This window comes from Myotis lucifugus, unplaced genomic scaffold (assembly GCF_000147115.1).
Source record: "Myotis lucifugus unplaced genomic scaffold, Myoluc2.0 scaffold_320, whole genome shotgun sequence".
Classification (NCBI taxonomy): domain Eukaryota; kingdom Metazoa; phylum Chordata; class Mammalia; order Chiroptera; family Vespertilionidae; genus Myotis; species Myotis lucifugus.
In genome coordinates this window covers 558,091-574,953 of record NW_005871368.1, presented here as the reverse complement: position 1 = coordinate 574,953, position 16,863 = coordinate 558,091, and the positions used below count along the sequence as shown (strand labels likewise).

Here is a 16,863-nt window from a genome sequence, read left to right as displayed (position 1 = left end):
GGACAGTTTCTCACATTCAGAAGAGTTAAAGGAAATTCTTTAAAGGCTTTAAGAAGACTGAGAAACCTAATTAACAATAGTCTTGCCTCCTCTCTTCCTGCCCAAGTCCATGGACTACATGTAGCAGAAGCTGAGAATCAAAACCCAATTTTATGCAGTCATATTAATCTATCCTTGATAACGTGGCATCACAATGAAAGGCTCCAAAACATTTATTAAAGCACATTGGTATTTTGGAAGGACATAGTTTTTATAAAGAACACATTTTCATAAATAATTTTGTGACCATGGGATTTGTATAATCATTAGCAAGAAACGTGTATCATGACCCTTGTAACAAAATAGCACCACCTCTCACATTACTCATTTACAACCTTACATACAGTTTTCTCCCTGCTTGATACATAGTCTACGTTGCAGCTTTGGGAACCTGATTCATACAGCAATTGTGAGTGCTTTGTACCCTTGTTAGGTTCGTATCATTCACTTTCTGTTTTCCTTTTCAAGAAATAAATTTACACAATATAGTCTGAGCCGATATTAGAGAACAATACTAAATATAGTAGGTCTTTATAGATACGTGTATAGATTAATATGAATAATAGATTTTATATCATTTGAAACAAAACATAAAGGAAACAGAAAAACATATGGTCTTAAGATAATCTGATACATAAAAACTGTGTAATTGGTATTTATAATGATATAAATCATGTAGAATGATAAAAATCAGCTCTCTGGGCGGGGGACAGTCCTGAGTAGCATTTGCCAATTTCTTTGGTGTAAATGCTCCCACCATGGCTGATATCAAGCTACCCATCTGAAGTCTAAAGGTGGAGTTGGGAAGAGATACGCACAATCAGTTCAGGGTCCACCCCAGTGCACCACTGCTGCTCACACTCCAGAGCTGCCACCCTCAGCCTCTCCGTTCAGAGGGAAGGCCCATTGAGGACATCCATCTACCTGCCCAAGTGCAGGGGAAACCCATGCCAGATGCCTACAAACGACTACCTATTCCTTCATTCTTTTAAGGGACAAAAAAAGAAGGCTCGCCAAACGGAGGAAGAAATCCAGCAACTTAAAGGAGGAGCCTCTGGATGAGTGAACAAGACCCTGGATGGGGGCTGGGATGATTTAGAGACAGGAGGGGATTTTATTTTGAAATTTCAATATGTATCCTCAGGGAGATTCAAGAAGATATTCCACTTTTAAATGTAATAAAAAGAGCTCTTAGAAATTAAAAAAAATACTTTTTGCTAAATAAGAATTTAAGGATGAAAGATAAAGAAATCTCCCAGAGTGCTGAGGCAATGTAATATAAAATAAAAAATTTATTTTATAGTACATAAATGTTTAAATTGCCACCATCTATCAAAAATATATAATTTAGATGTCATATCTTCAAAATATTTTTACTTTAAAATAATTTTAGACTTCTGGGAAAATTGCTAAAATAATACAGAGAGTTCCCATATACTATTACCCCATTTCCCCTAATGTTAACATCTTATATAACCAATAGGGGCCCAGTGCACAAATTCGTGCACATTGAAAGGAACTATGGGCCAAGAGGCTGTGGTAGGCACAGGGGCAGGTCTCGACCCATTCTCCACGCCCCCACCTGACCCCTCCTGCTGAAGCCCCCCTGCATCCCCTGTCTACCAGTAGCCCCACTCCCACCTCTGCCACTCCCACGTGCTGACAGCACCGGCCCCGCTCACACCCGCTGACGGTGCAGAGCGATTGGGGCAGGCGCCAGCAGCCGTGTGAGCAGCGGCTGCTGCCCTGATTGCCCCTCAGGAGCAGGGGGAGGTGGAGAAGCCCTCAGGGGCGATCAGGGCCGGCTGCCGCCACTCACGCCCACTGATGGCGCTGAGTGATCGGGACCAGCACCAGGCACCAGCAGCAGGTGTGAGCAGCGGCTCCAGTGCCAGCTGCAGGTGCGAGTGGGGCTGGCGCTGGCAGTGGGTGCGAGCACTGGGTGGGAATGCAGTGTGTGGGAGCAAAGAATTTTCAGTAACCACCAGAGGCTCACCCCAATGACAGTGACCAGCACCCTACCTTGCTCTGGCACCCCTGCTCACCATCCTGCCGCAGCCAATGCCTGCCATATTCCACACACGCCCCCTGGTGGTCAGCGCACGTCAAAGCGACCGGTTGTTTGGTTGTTTCGGTTGTTCTGCTGTTTGGCCTGTTTGCATATTAGCCTTTTATTATATAGGATGGTAGAGTAACATCAGTACATCAGCAATGATACAAGACTATTAATTAAAACTACAGACCTATTGGAATTTCACTGGCTTTTCACTAACACCCGTTTTCTGTCCTGGGATCGCACATTGCATTCAGTCATCTGAGTCTGCAGCCTCCTCTCATCTATGGCAGTTCCTCAGTCCTCCTTGTTCTCCAGAGCCTCCACATTTTTGAAGCATGCTGGTCACTTATTGTGTAACATGTCACTCAGTTTGGGTTTGTCTGATGTTTTATCATGATAAAGTTATGCATTCTTTGCAAGAATTCTACAGAAGTGATGTCCTGCTCATCTCAATACATCATATTGGGGGTTCATGACGTTGACATGTCTTCTTGGTGCATGTTGACCTTGATCACGTGGTCAAGGTGGTATGTGTGGCATTGCTCCACTGTGCAGTTACTGCTTTTCCTTTTGTAATAAATGCCCTGGGGAGGCATTTTAAAACTAAAACTAGATGCAGTGTTTTTTGGTTGCTCATTTCTATTGGTTACCAATTTCTTAACATTCCCAAAGGGTTTCTAAGGTGGTTAGGTAATGACTCTAATAATAACAAAGGATCTAACTTGTAAATATTCATATCACAATTTTTAAATATTCCCCAGTTTCTCCCTTACCTCTTTCCTAGTGAGATGTATACTCCTTCTAACCACATGAGGAAAGTAATGAAGTGTTGGTCCTCCGCATTTGAAGGCCTATGTACACTTAGGACTTTTATGTAAAATTTCCTGGGGCCAAGAGAAAGAGGCTGACAACTCCATGGTTGGTTACATTAAGAGTTTAAGGAAACTTACCTACGAGGTGCATCTTGGGCGGTGCCAAAACCATGTAGATATCCTCTGCACCGCGTGGCAGGTGCTAAGGGGTTCTATAGGATGGGCACACTGGGTGTGCGCCACCTCAGATCAGGGGGAAATGCCTTATATACTTCCCCACATCAATGTTTCTCTCTCTCTCTCTCTCTCTCTCTCTCTCTCTCTCTCTCTCTCTTCCCCTCCCCCCATCCCTTCCTTCACTCTCCCTAAATCAATGAAAAGAATATCCTCAGGTGAGGATTAACAACAAAAAAAAGAGTTTGATCAGATACAAATACATGTAGCTAAAGTCTAAAGAGGAAATCTGATACATCTGTACATGCCTCCCATGTTGCCCAACAAGGTGCTCTGCAGAACAGCCTCAGCAGCCGTGTGCAGAAATGGTATGAGTCACGAAACCCGACAAGTATCTTTGAATCAATATGAGCTGGTTGCTGATTCTCTTTTCCTGGAACCTGTTTTCCAAATGACCCTTAGTGTATCCTCAGACCTCAAATTCTTCCTTCCCCACTCCCAGGCCACTTGCAGAATCTCTGGCTCTTCTCAAATAGGTAGCAGTGGGACCCACTTTTTTTTTTTGTTTATTTCTGTTTTGATTCCAGTTGCTTTATTAGCAAAACTTCTACTCAATTTTTTTCTGAGACCAAATTGAAAGGTCTTTACAGCCAAGAAATCTGAGGGACAGCGCTGGAGAAAATGATACTCTTACCACTCCAAAAAGCTCACAAGCCACCTTCCCAGGTAGCATTCTTACTGAAATAAACTCTGTGAAACCTCTGTCCGTGCCTTTGGGAAAAGACAATAATGAAAGGTCTAAGTTCGAATGATCTTAATGCAACCATTTTGTGCTGATCTCATTGTTATCACTAACATTCACTTCTCCCCCAGTAGTTTTTAGAAGACAGTCCTCGGAGGCCAAGTGACAGTTCTGTGTACCCAGGACCAGCTTGCCAGTTCTGCACATTCAAGTTCCGCATATGGGGCACTTCAGCGATGTGTAGTGGGGTCACTGGTGCCCCAGACCCGTCCTCCTGGAACCTGAACCTGACCTTACTTGGAAAAAGAGTCTTTGCAGATGGAGTTAAGGATCTTGAGGTGAGATCCTCCTGGATTAGGGTGGGCCCTAAATCTAATGACAAGTGCCCTAAGGAGACACAGAGCAAAAGAGGAAATGAAGACAGAGACAGAAATTGGAGTGATGCAGCCACAAGCCAAGGACACCTGGAGCCACCAGAAGCTGGAAGAGGCAGGGAAGGGTCTTCCCCTTGAGCCTTCAGCGGGACTGCACTGTCACCATCTTGATTTCAGACCTCTGGCCTCTAGGATGTGAGAGAATAAATATCTGTATGTTAAGCCTTCAATTTGTGGAATTTGTTCATGGCAGCCTCAGGAAGTCAGCACATGGAGGGCTGAGGGGAAGGGAGGAATTAAATAGAGGCTGACACGGTGTTACTCACTCGAGACAGGTGAGTAGGTGGAAGCACCACGTCCAAGGTACTCCCTACATACACCACAGACAAGGGTGCATCCAGTGAGAGCACCGCCTCATAGTCCAGAAAACCCTGGGAATTCCAGTGGGCTCGAGGGATTGGCCGATGGACTCAGGGTCAGCAGAGCTGTCTCTGTACCCTCAGTTTTTGTTCTTCATTTTTCCTTCTCCATCTTGAGTAACATGCTTCTTCTTGTCATGCTTAAACAATAACAACTATAAGCTCTGTGAATGCAGAGCTGGGACAGACAAGAACAAGACAATATGAGCCTTTGTGGTCATGAATCAAATCATAAACAATTACCTTCCAACAGTGACAGCACAATACTGTCACTAGCACAATACTTCGCCTTTGGAGGTGATAAATAGTGGCTGAATGAAGGTAAGGCAAGAGAGTAAGAAGCTAGAAAAATTACTTGGCAAGTAGAATGGGGAAACTGAGACAGCTGAACAAACTGGCTGAGCAGTTTATAGCAGATACAGAAGGTCACTTCCCTAGAGATAACATTTAGGCCTCAATTGTATTTCAGCTCCAGGCCCAGAAAAGCAGCCAAACCAGGAGGACAACATGCCATGACAAGCTGCAATGCGTGCTGACCAATCAGTACAGACCATGGGCCTGAAAGAGCACACCTGGGAAACTGATGAATATTCTGCAAAAACCCTCCCCTGAGACCTCCCCTAAGATTCCCTCCTGAAAGGGATAAAGCCCTCCAGACAAAGGACTCTGTGCGCTCTCCCTCTGGGGAGGCGTGTTCCTGCCATTCCCTCCCCCCTCCCTTCCCCCTCCTTCTTCCTCCACAAACACCCATCTCAGGGGAGCAGTGGGCAGCGGCAGCTCCTCCTGGGCTGACCCCCTGACCTGTCCCCAAGGCCCCCTTTTCTCTGACTTCTTAGTGAGCCAAAGCAGCCCAGCCTCGGCTCATTCCCCACCTAGTCTCTCTCCTGTTGCTGCTTCTACTCTAGGCCCATCCTTGTCTCACTGCCCCAGCTTTTATAAATGTCCTCTCAAAATCATCTAGATCCGTGTTGTGAAATCTTTCCTGCATGAAATCAAGAACCCACACGCTACTGCCAGGCCCTAGGCCAGGGGTGGGCAACCTTTTTGTGAGTGTGTGCCAAAACCAGCAAAATCTCTGACTCAAAATTCTTCTGCGTGCCAACCCTAATTTTTTGAGAACATGTTACGCCTACTTGATATCTCTTAAGGTGTACGTATGTGAAGAACCTTGAAGAAATAATAAAATTCATTCGAGTGACAAAAACACAGTATATGATGATGAAAAATACATTTATTTTTTAATGTATACATGTTATGTAAAATTATTTATTTATCTAAGATGCACGTACACTGAATTTATCTGAAAAATTAAAAAGTCGATATTAAGAAAAAAATTGTAAATGGAAGATTATAAGAGAGGGTTTCGCGTGCCAGCAAAAGTTACTGGCGTGCCATGTTTGGCACGCGTGCCGGGGGTTGCCCACCCCTGCCCTAGGCAGACCCACTCAGAGCCAGAAACAAAGAATTTAAATTAACCTATGGAAGAAATAGCATTTGCCTCATGACCACTGAAAAGTGGGCTGCACCCCACCAGAGTTTCTGATTCAGTAGATCTGGGATGGAGCCTGAGAATTTCTTTTGTTACAAAGTCCCGGGTAATACTGATGCTGCTGGTCTGGGGACCTCACTTTGAGAACCACTTAAAATGGAGCTGGAGCTGTCACCCCAGAGGAACTACCTTGCAGGTCTTAGGCCTCAAGTCCAACTGAACCTAAAGCAACATTGTGCCTCAAAGACCGTTTGCAAAGATAACAAGACAGCAGTTATTTTGACTACTGGGGTAAAAGTGAAAACATTGTTTGGAATTAGCATTGCTGTGTTAGTTCATTTGCACCAACAGAAATGCCTTCCTTCTATTGATGTAATTGTTCCCCTTCCCTTTCTCAAATACCCATTGCTTTTGTCTGATAATCAGAACAGTATTTGGGCTTCTATCTGAATCAGTGCTTCCCCATAGCTGTTTGATCTCAAATAAATGCTTGGTGTCTCTCACTTTGAAAGACACCTTTTATTTTGGGGATAACATGGCCTAGAACAGTGGTTCTCAACCTGTGGGTCGCGACCCCTTTGGCGGTCGAACAACCCTTTCACAGGGGTTGCCTAAGACCATCCTGCATATCAGATATTTACATTACAATTTATAACAGTAGCAAAATTACAGTTATGAAGTAGCAACGAAAATAATTTTATGGTTGGGTCACAACATGAGGAACTGTATTTGAAGGGCCAGAAGGTTGAGAACCACTGGCCTAGAACAAGAGTGCCAGGATTCCAAGCTTCATGAGCTCAACAACAGAAATATCACCTTGTAGCGAAAACTTTAATCAAAAGAAACTATCACAAGCTTTCCCTTTCTTTCCTTTATTATTATTATTTTTTAATATATCCTTACTAGAGGCCCAGTGCATGAATTCATGCACGGGTGGGGTCCCTAGGCCTGGCCGGGCGATCAGGGCTGATCAGGGCTGGGCCGATTGGGGCCTGCCATCCGGGGGGAGGGAAAGGGTGTGGGAGGTTGGCTGCTGGCCCCAAGGAGGGAGCCAGCCCTCAGCCCCCCTGGGAAAGGGCCATGTCCGTCGCCACCCACCGCCGGTTCCATGTCTCAGCCTGGGGCCCGAAGCGGTCAGGAGGGGAGGCAACGGTCGCCGGGCTGGGCACGGAAGAAACGGATGCTGGATGCCAATGCCACCGGCCCACTGTGGGAGGTTGGCTGTGGGAGTACACTGACCACCAGGGGGCAGCTCCTGCGTTGAGCGCCTACCCCTTAATGGTCAATGCACATCATAGCGACTGGTCAACCGGTCGTTCTGGTCATTCAGTCATAATGGTCGCTTAGGCTTTTATATAAGGAGATTGATTTCAGAGAGGAAGGGAAAGGAAGAAAGAGATAGAAATATCAATGATGAGAGAATCATCGATTGGCTGCCTCCTGCACACACCACACTGGGGACTGGGAATTGAACCGTGACCTCCTGGTTTATAGGTTGACACTCAACCACACCAGCTGGGCACAAGCTTTCCCTTTCTACCCCCTGGCTTATCTGATAGCAGGACAACTATGAAGCATGCTTCCAACCCTTCAAGAGCAAGTTTTCTTCCCTTCAGTCAATGCTGCACTTTTCTACTTGATGCAGCCTTTCTACTTGTAGCCCCATGCCTTTAGGTAACATCAGCTGCAGCCCTGGGTGTATTAATGAAGCCACTGCATGATGAGGTTTCTCCTCCTGAAGAAAGCCTGAGGATTGCAGGTCCAGGCACTCCTGTCGAGAGCTGCCTGGGTTTCTCCCTCCACACCACAGTCTTCCAGTCAGGCTGGGGGAATTGCTAAGACTCGAAAGTTAATACAGACAGGTGAATGGATACTCACAAAATGTGGTAGGTGCATTCAATGGAATAATACTCAGCCTTTAAAAAGAAGGAAATTCTGATGCACACTACAACATGGATGGACCTTGAAGGTATTATGCTAAGTGAAAAAAGCCAGACACAAAAGGACAAATACTATTTGATTTCAGCTATATGAGGTACCTGGAGTAGTCAAATTCATAGAGACAGAAAGTAGAAGGGAGTGTGTTGTAATGTACCCCGAGAATCACAGAAGGACGCCTCAAGAAGTCGAATTAAAGAGTCACATTTATTGCAATCCGGGACTATGAGGGGCCATTCCCCAAATCTCATAGTGATAAGATGGTGGCAAAACCAGACTTATATAGGCAAAGATCACAAAGGTATTGATTACATCTCAAGGTTTGGAATGAGGAACCTGGTTTGCAAAAAAGCAGATTACAGAAGCAGAATTAAGCATGTTAATTACAGTTTTGGGTCTCGGAGTCACTGAATTGACAGAAACACCTTATCTAGAGCCCTCGGGTCTCGAACCACTGAGTTGTCAGTAATTCATTATCTAGAGCCATTGAGGTAATTTAGAGTAATTGTGCTGTCCTGGTCTTGGGACCACTGAGTCAACTGGAATGCATTATCTGTGGCCACTAAAACAATTTAGGATAATTGTGCTGTCCTGTTTCCCAGGTACAGAAGAATGTGCTTCGATGACCAGTAAGATAACAATCAATGGGATAGTCATTCAATCGAATGGGATGATGTATACAATTCAGAAAATCAAAATAACTTTTCTATCGTTAAACAAAGCAAATAAGTACAGAAGCCAAACAGCAGGGTTAAAGTGAAACTATAGTTTCTACCTGCGATGATTGCTACCATACTTCACGTGGAGACTTAGTGGTTAATGGGTAGTTTATTTGAGAAGATGAAAAAGTTCTGGAAATGAGTGGAGGTGATGGTTGCCCAACAATATGAATATACTTAATGGCACTTAATGAACACTTATAGTTAAGATGGTAAATTTTATGTTATGTATATTTTACCACAATTTTCTTAAGACAATAGAAACTCACCTTCATTTCCATTTTTAATGTTCCTCTCAGTTTTTGTAGAGCACAAATCAAGTCAGACAAAAAAAACACACACACAAATTATCTGGAGATAATTGCTATATCACTGTTATTTTTATTTTCTTATGTTTAAAATATATTTATATTGATTTTAGAGAGAAAGAGGAAGGGAGAGGGAGAAAGAGAGAGAGATGGGTTGTCTGGCAACCTGGGCATGTGCCCTGATGGGGAATTGAACCAGGGACCTTTTGGATCCTGAGACGATGCTCAATTAACTGAGCCACATGGGCCAGGGCTGTTTTTTTTATTTTAAAGAAAGTGTTAATGGAAAGGGGACTAGGCCCAGAGCAGTGTGTAGGTTCTTGACTTCATGTAGGAAAGATTGCATAACATTAAGTCCAGGTGATTTTGAAAGTACATTCATTAAAGATGGAACAAGGAAGGGCTTAGGACAGAAGAAGCAACAGGAGAGGAACCAGATGGGGAAATGAATCTAGGTTGGGCTGCTTTTGTTGTTGTTTATTTTTTCAAAATTTATTGATTGATTTTTAGAGAGAGAGGAAGGGCGGGGGGTGCGGAGGGAGAAACATCAATTTGTTGTTCCACTTTAGCTGGGCTGCTTTCGCTCCAGAAACGTATGGGAAAGAAGTGAGCTAAGGCAGGGCTGCTGTCAGAGGAAAGGGGCTTTGGGGACAGGTTTGGGGGTTACCCCAGAAGAGCTGCTGCTGCCCATTGCTCCCCTGATTGCAAGTCTCCTGGGTCCCTTAGAGTTTAGGAGATGCACACCATTGGGGGAATAAGAAGGAGGAGGGAAAGGCCTGGGTGTGCCTTGGGGGTGGAGAGAGCAGGCCCTGAGCCCTTCATCTGGAAGGTTTTAGAGCAGTGGTTCTCAACCTCCCTAATGCCACCACCCTTTAATACAGTTCCTCATGTTGTGGTGACCCCCAACCATAAAATTATTTTCGTTGCTACTTCATAACTGTAATTTTGCTACTGTTATGAATCGTAATGTAAATATCTGATATGCAGGATGTATTTTCATTGTTACAAATTGAACATAATTAAAACATAGTGATTAATCACAAAAACAATACGTAATTATATATGTGTTTTCCGATGGTCTTAGGCAACCCCTGTGAAAGGGTCGTTCGACCCCAGGTTGAGAACCGCTGTTTTAGAGACTGTTTAGGGGAAGTCTCAGGTGAGAATCTGAGGAGAAGATTCACCAGCTTTTCCAGGCCTGCCCTTCCAGGGTTGTGGTCTCCTCTGATTGGCCGGCACCAGGACAGGGGGTCTAAATCACGTGGCCAGCGATATGCCATGGAGGAAAGGCCACCTGGGGGGAGGTCCCACACCAGTTTTGCCTGCTGTTAGGCACTGGGGCTTGCCGCCCTGGTGACCTTCTGTATCCGCTATAAATGGCTCAACCAGTTTCTGCAGCTGCCTGCCTCAGTTTCCCCATTCCACATGCCACGCAATTTTCCTAGCTTCTCACGCACCTCCCTCAAATGGTAGGTAGAATCCTCCCTCCAGAAATGCTTTCCTGGGCTCAGGCTCCAGGTAAAGCCTCACGTGCACGCACGTGAAACTGGTCAACGTCCCGCCCGCTTTTGCTTCCCCATCCCGCAGTGCGTTTTCTCAGCGCAGTGGTTTCCAAGGTGGTGACCAGCGGCAGCAGCACCTTAGAACTTGTCAGAAATGCAAATTCTCGGGCCCCACCCCCAGCCTACCACTCAGCCAGTAGGGGAGAGGCGGGAGCCTGCGTTTTAAGAAGCCCTCCAGGTGACTCAGATGAGCGCTCACGTTTGGAGCGTCCCTAGTCCAGGTCTCCCGCTGCCGCCGGCGGGCCCTGCCCCTTGCCCTCCCCCGAGGCCCTCGGCGGGAACTGAAGGAGCCCCCGGGCTGGGACACGGGACAGCGGACAGGTTGTCTTCCCAGCGGCGGGCGCAAAGGGGGCGCTGACCTTCTGCTTCCCTGCTATCCTACCGCCCGGCCCCGAAGGGTGGAGTCCGGCCGCCCAAGTCTGCACACCTCCAGCTGCGCAGGTGGCTGGGCAGGGCCTGGACACCAAGTCATAGGAGCCAGAAGGGAGCGAAGAAGGCAGGGCTGCAGTCAGAGGAAAGGAGTCCCTCGCGCCTGGACTCCTCGCTCGCCGGTCGCTGGAAGCCCTCGGAGCCGCCACCATGGGTAGGCGAGGGTGACCGGGCTGGGGCGGGGTCGTCGGGGAGCATGGGCTGCGCGATCGGGGCGCTGCCAAGGGGATGTCAGGGGTCCAGCCGGGCTGCGACGCTGGTCCCCGCAGTTGTCGGCGGCTCGCGGACTTGCGCGCAGAGCCGGGAGGGCGGGCACCGCGGGCGGGCACAGGGCGCGGGGCAGGGACGCGGCGCCCGGGCTGCGAGCGACCGGGAGTCCGTGGCTCCGGGGAAGGTACCGGGCGGGCGAGGCGTCGCTCTGCCTGGCGGTCTCCTCGCTGCAGAGGCAGAGGGTCCCGCGCGCCCAGACTTAGAGGTTGCTGGAATGAATGCCGTCACTTTGCCAGCCCGCGCCTGTTGGGAATCTCAGTCCTTGGGTTTCCGCTTGGGCTTGACTGGGTGGTGCGCTCAATAGGGCGCGCAGAAACTTCACCCGCTGTGGGCGCTTAGGCAATAGAATATGTTTTTCTTCTCTTATCCCCCGGGAGTGCTGCCTGGCCGGAGAGGAACCGGGGCTGGCCCATTGGGGCCCCTCTTAGCACGCTGCCACCCTCCTTAAGCTCCAAGAGAAGGCACCGAGGAGGGAGGCCTGTTCTCCATAGGCACGGGGTGTCAGCAGAACAGCTAGCAAACAAGTGCCCGCTGCCGGCTTCAGAACAAAGCGCTCTGGGACGATTGCTGGCGCAAGAGCGCAGGTTCTGGAAGAGGCCAGACATCAGCCAGCCCCCTTCTCCCTCCAACATGGGGAGCAAATCGAGTGATGGCCCCTAAGTGGGGCCGTGCGAGGGCCCAGGCAGACAGGGGGGCTTTGGGAGTCGGACTTCCACCTGCCAGCGCTAATGTTCTCCTTCTACCACTTGCTACCTCTGTGACTTTGCATCAGTCAATTAAGCTCATTGGACCGAAATTCTCAGCCAACAAATAGAAGTATCCGTGCCGCCCCCGTGGCTGTGTTGAGGTGTGTAAGCGCGTAGCACCGGCGTGGGCTCCCAGAGGCGCCCTGTCCCGGCAGTGCCATGGTTCTGCAGTAGCAGCAGGAGCGCTTCCCGCGTGGGGCGTGGAGTGTGGCTGACAGCTGGCCCAGGGGCTGTGCTCTCAGGTGCAGGCTGTCAGCAGGTGCGCTCCCCAGGCCGCTGCCTCCTGGGCTAGCGTTCTGGATCCCAACTCAACCACCATTCGCTTGTCAGTCGGGTTAACTTTTCTGGGAGGGGCTCTGAGCCTTTGTTTCCATCTGTAGGTGGCTACTACCTGCGAAGCCTCTGTTCTGCAGGACAACTCCCCTAAGAGTTCCCATCAGGAGAGCTGATTGTTGGGGAATAAACGCAGCTTTTGACGCGTAGCCCCAGTGAATGGACTCTTTCCAGTTTGCAAATTGGTCCTTAAGTGGGTGTTTTTTGGAACTGAGTTTGGCATAGTGTGTGAGCACCTACAAAATGTTGACATGCAGACACCAGTTTACTCAAGTCCTAAATTTTCAATATCTGGGTGTAGTAAGTGATGCAGATCATTAGAAAATGTTTTTAGTAAAGAACTAGCAGTAACTTCCCCTCTTAAGAACAGATCTTTGGTGCTTAGATTACGCCACTTGTTTCAGATCCCCTGGTGACTGAAAGGGGAACAGCTGGAAGAGTTGGTGAGCGCCCCAGGGAGAGAAGCAGGAAACGGTGCAGAGAAAAATGTTTGCTTCGAGCTGATTTCCTCTCCTGTCATTGGAACAAATTTTGACGCCAGGTTCTTTCACTCGCCCTGGAAATGGAGAGGCAGGAGTTATGACCGAATAGGAAAGTGAGGGATGCGAAGAGAGTCAGAACCGTACCATTGAGGTATTAGTTAGACTTAGTAACATAAGCACGGGGATACACAAGAATAAACTGGATAGAACGTTGCTTTGGGGGCGAGGATACATAGCTAAACCTGGCTGCAGGATCTGGTTAGAATCTTAAACTGCCAACCAACCCTTTGTCAGCAAACCTTTCTTGGAAAGGGCCAGGAGTCAATATTTTCGGCTTTGGGGACCTTACAGTCTCCATGGCAACTACTCAACTCCACCCTTGTTCAAAATATGTAAACAAATGGGAGGAGCTGTGTTCTAATAAAACTTTATGGGCACGGAAATTTGAATTTTGTGTAATTTTCATGTGTCACAATATAGCCTTTAAAAATTGTTTCTTCATCATTTAAAAATGTAGAAACCATTCTTAGCTTGCAAGCGTACAAAAGCAGGTGGTGAGTCGGATTTGGCCCGTAAATGATAGTGTGCCGACCCTTGCTTTAAAGTATGGATGTGCAGCCCTAGCTGGTTTGGCTCAGTGGATAGAGCATCGGCCTGCAGACTGAAGGGTTCTGGGTTCGATTCCAGTCAAGGGCACATGCCCAGGTTGCGGGCTCATCCCCAGTAGGGGGCGTGCAGGAGGCGACTGATCAATGATTCTCTCTTATCATTGATGTTTATCTCTCTCCCTCTCCCTTCCTCTCTGAAATCAATAAAAACATATTTAAAAAAAATAAAGTATGGGGCCCTGACTGGTTTGGCTCAGTGGATAGAGCGTCGGCCTGCGGACTCAAGGGTCCCAGATTCAATTCCAGTCAGGGGCATGTACCTTGGCTGCGGACGCATCCCCAGTGGGGAGTGTGCAGGAGGCAGCTGATCCATGTTTCTCTCTCATCGATGTTTCTAACTCTCTATCCCTCTCCCTTCCTCTCTGTAAAAAATCAATAAAATATTTTTAAAAAGTAAAGTATGCGTGTGCTGATCGGAGCTAAGGGTGGAGAGAGGGTCCGTCTCCCAAGGGCTGTCTTGTGCAGTCAGGTCTCAGAATGGCTGAGAACCTCTCAAGTGACTGAGAGCCACCGCAGAGACCTTTGTGGGTGTTGAGATGCTTTGATTGAAGATTTCGAATATTCCATCTCTCCTCTCACCCGACCCCACTTCCTTACCCAGAGTTCAAGTTGTTGCTATAGCAAATTATTTTGGTCTGAAAAACCACTGACACATATTTGACTTTGAAAATTAAATATGAGGAGGACTCAAGTTCTATGAAGCAAACTCCTGTCTCCCTCTCCCAGGGCCTCCAGGCTGATTTGAGAAATCCACTCATTTAATGAAGGATACTTTGTTATGTTCCTGCCCCTCGCACCCCCTATCCCCCCAACTCTCAGCCTCCTGCTGGCCTTGTATGGGATTCTGGTGAGTTTTGCAAGGGGGCCTCCTGCCTGAGCATAAAATGATGGACTAACCGGAAAGGTGCTGTGAACCTGGCCATTTATGAATCCTTCCGCATTCTCTCCTCTTTCCAGAGGCTCTTGGGTAAACCAAAGAACAATGCTGAGGTCACAGGGGAGCTGGCACTCCTACTGCAGGTGGCACGTGTACAGCTAGACGCTGAGATAGCGCCACACCAAAGGTGGCCTTGGGCCTCTGATCCCTGGGAGAACCTTCCTCCCAGACAGCACAAAGAGAGGACTGGCATTGTTTCCCCCATGCTGGTGTGACTGTCGGTGGTTTTCAAACTGCAGCATGCATCAGGATCCCCTGAGTGAGGGCTTATTCTGACAGGTTGCCCGGCCTTATCCCTAGACTGTCTGCGTCGGTAGGTCTAGGGCAAGGCTTAAGGGTTAGTGTTTGCACAAGTTCCCAGGAGCTGCTGGGCCAGGACCGCACTTTGAGAATCACTGCTCTAAATGACAGGCTCTCTCCACATCCAAACGTTGCCACTGAGACCCCAAATGAAATCATGGCTCGTGCAGTCTGGCCCTGGCTTGCCCAGGGTGATCAAGTTTGGGGTAAATGAGCAGCTAGAATTTGAAAATTAGCTTGCAGAGGCTAAGAATATAGAATAGAAAAGCATAGAGTTGATGAATCATGTGGCCCAGCAAAGGCTGCAGGGGGCAGGCCTACATTCCTTAAATATGTGTGCAGGTATTTAATTATCATATGAAGGTATAAAATAGTCCTGTCTTGAAGAAACGCATATCCTCAGGGGTAGGAACACCCTCGCCCATACACGTTTTTCCACACTGTGTTACAGTTGAGGTGCATGACGTATCATAAGACCAGTGAAAGCAGCAGCTAATAGTGGCTTGTCAGAGTTGGAGGATTTGCCACCTTAACGCTAAATTTTTCCATAGTCCTTCATACCTCTGCACAATGTCCTGAATTATTCCATTTTTGCTTTACTCGGATTTTTTGATGAATGATTTTCCTGCTGCCCTTTGAGTTTCTGAAAAGCAGAGAACAGATGGCGAGGTTAGTCAATGGGCTAGCTGAGCTAGCAGGAAAGCTCGCTAGTGAGAGGGACGGTTGACAGGGAATGAATGGAAGCACGGGACTGGGACTCCACAGCCGGCTGGGTCCCCTCTCAGGGGAGCTCTAGGACACAGTTGCATCTTGATTTCATCCCTGGCAGGAGAGAAAGTAGGTAGGTGTCCCAGGTGAGCTGATAGGGAAATAAAAACAAGGGTGGAATCCGAGGAACATTCCACGTTCCTCCGTGAGGGTGATGAAAGAAGGAAAGCAGTATTGTCAGCAGATGAGAACGTTGACTCAGAGTGGGGTTGCAACACAAAGAACCAGAGAATCATTGTTTTGCAACTTCATGCCTTGGCTTCAGAGGCCAGAAATATATCACGGAGGAAACCACGGGGTCGTCTCATGCGGTTGATGTGAACAGGGCTGTGTCACACGGGCCGGGCCATGCTTCTGCTCACTGCCAAGATTGGGTGCAAGTGCAGCTACAGTCCACAGGCAGCACAGAGTCTCAGCGGTCGGAAGTAACCACCGTCAAGGGGAAGCGATCGGATCTTCACAGATGCTCCTAAAATGAGAGGAAGATTTAATTACTCCTGATTGGAAACCAGCCAAGGCCTCCCACTGGGCTGCTGAAAGGAGCCTGTCATTGGGTGAGGGTGTAAAGTCATCGGTTATTGTGTGGGGCTTGTGAAACTGAGCACAAAAGAAAATGTGGTTTGAGAATCAGACTTGAGATCGGAAAATTCGCAAAACGTACTTACATAACATAAGTCATTGAAAGCTCCCAGGCCAAGCATTTAAAGCTCCTACAATCTGCCTCAAGTGGGACGATTTTGTCATAAAAGCGATTAGGACATATCCGGAGGTACATCTGAGACGTTCTTGGAGGAACAAACCTTTTCCCCAATTGGTCAACACACATAAGCTCACGTGGTGTGTTTCCTGAGGCTACAAATGGAGTGGCTTGAGACAATAGAAATGTATTCTCTCGTAATTCTGAAGGTTGGAAGTCCAAAATCCAGATGTTGGCAGGGCTGCGCTGGCTCAGAAAGCTCCAGGGGAGAATCAGTTCCCAGGCCTTCCTCTTGGCCTCTGGGGTTGCTGCCCGTCTGTGGCATTCCTTAGCTTGTAGATACATCACTCTGATCCCTGCCTCCGTGGTCATGTGGCCACCTTCTCCTGTCCCTGTGTCTTCACCTCGCCTCCCCTCCATGCATAGCTGCCTTCATATGGCTTTCTTCTTAGGAGGACACCGGTCCTATTGGATTAAAGACCCACTCTACTCCGGTATGACCTCATTTTAACTCATTTTGCCTGAAATGACTGCATTTCAAATAGGGTCATGTTCTGAGATTCTGAGAAGGAAATGAGTTTTGGGGGGACATCCTCTCCAA

General features: G+C 47.8%; 1 protein-coding gene across 2 annotated transcripts in view; it reads left to right on the top strand.

The window, feature by feature from the left end:
• The first annotated feature begins 10,994 nt into the window (after nucleotides 1-10,994).
• The window catches only part of SLC15A1 (solute carrier family 15 member 1), a 46,831-nt gene continuing 40,962 nt past the window's right edge, over nucleotides 10,995-16,863 (top strand). The window contains exon 1 of one of the 2 annotated variants that reach the window (XR_002832100.1): nucleotides 10,995-11,215. Coding sequence is in view for 1 of the 2 variants with exons in the window: in XM_006100635.3 (XP_006100697.1) it covers nucleotides 11,212-11,215 (4 nt within the window). In the remaining variant the exon portion in view is untranslated. The remainder of the gene's footprint in view (nucleotides 11,216-16,863) is intronic. The other variant, XM_006100635.3, reaches the window with a different exon arrangement.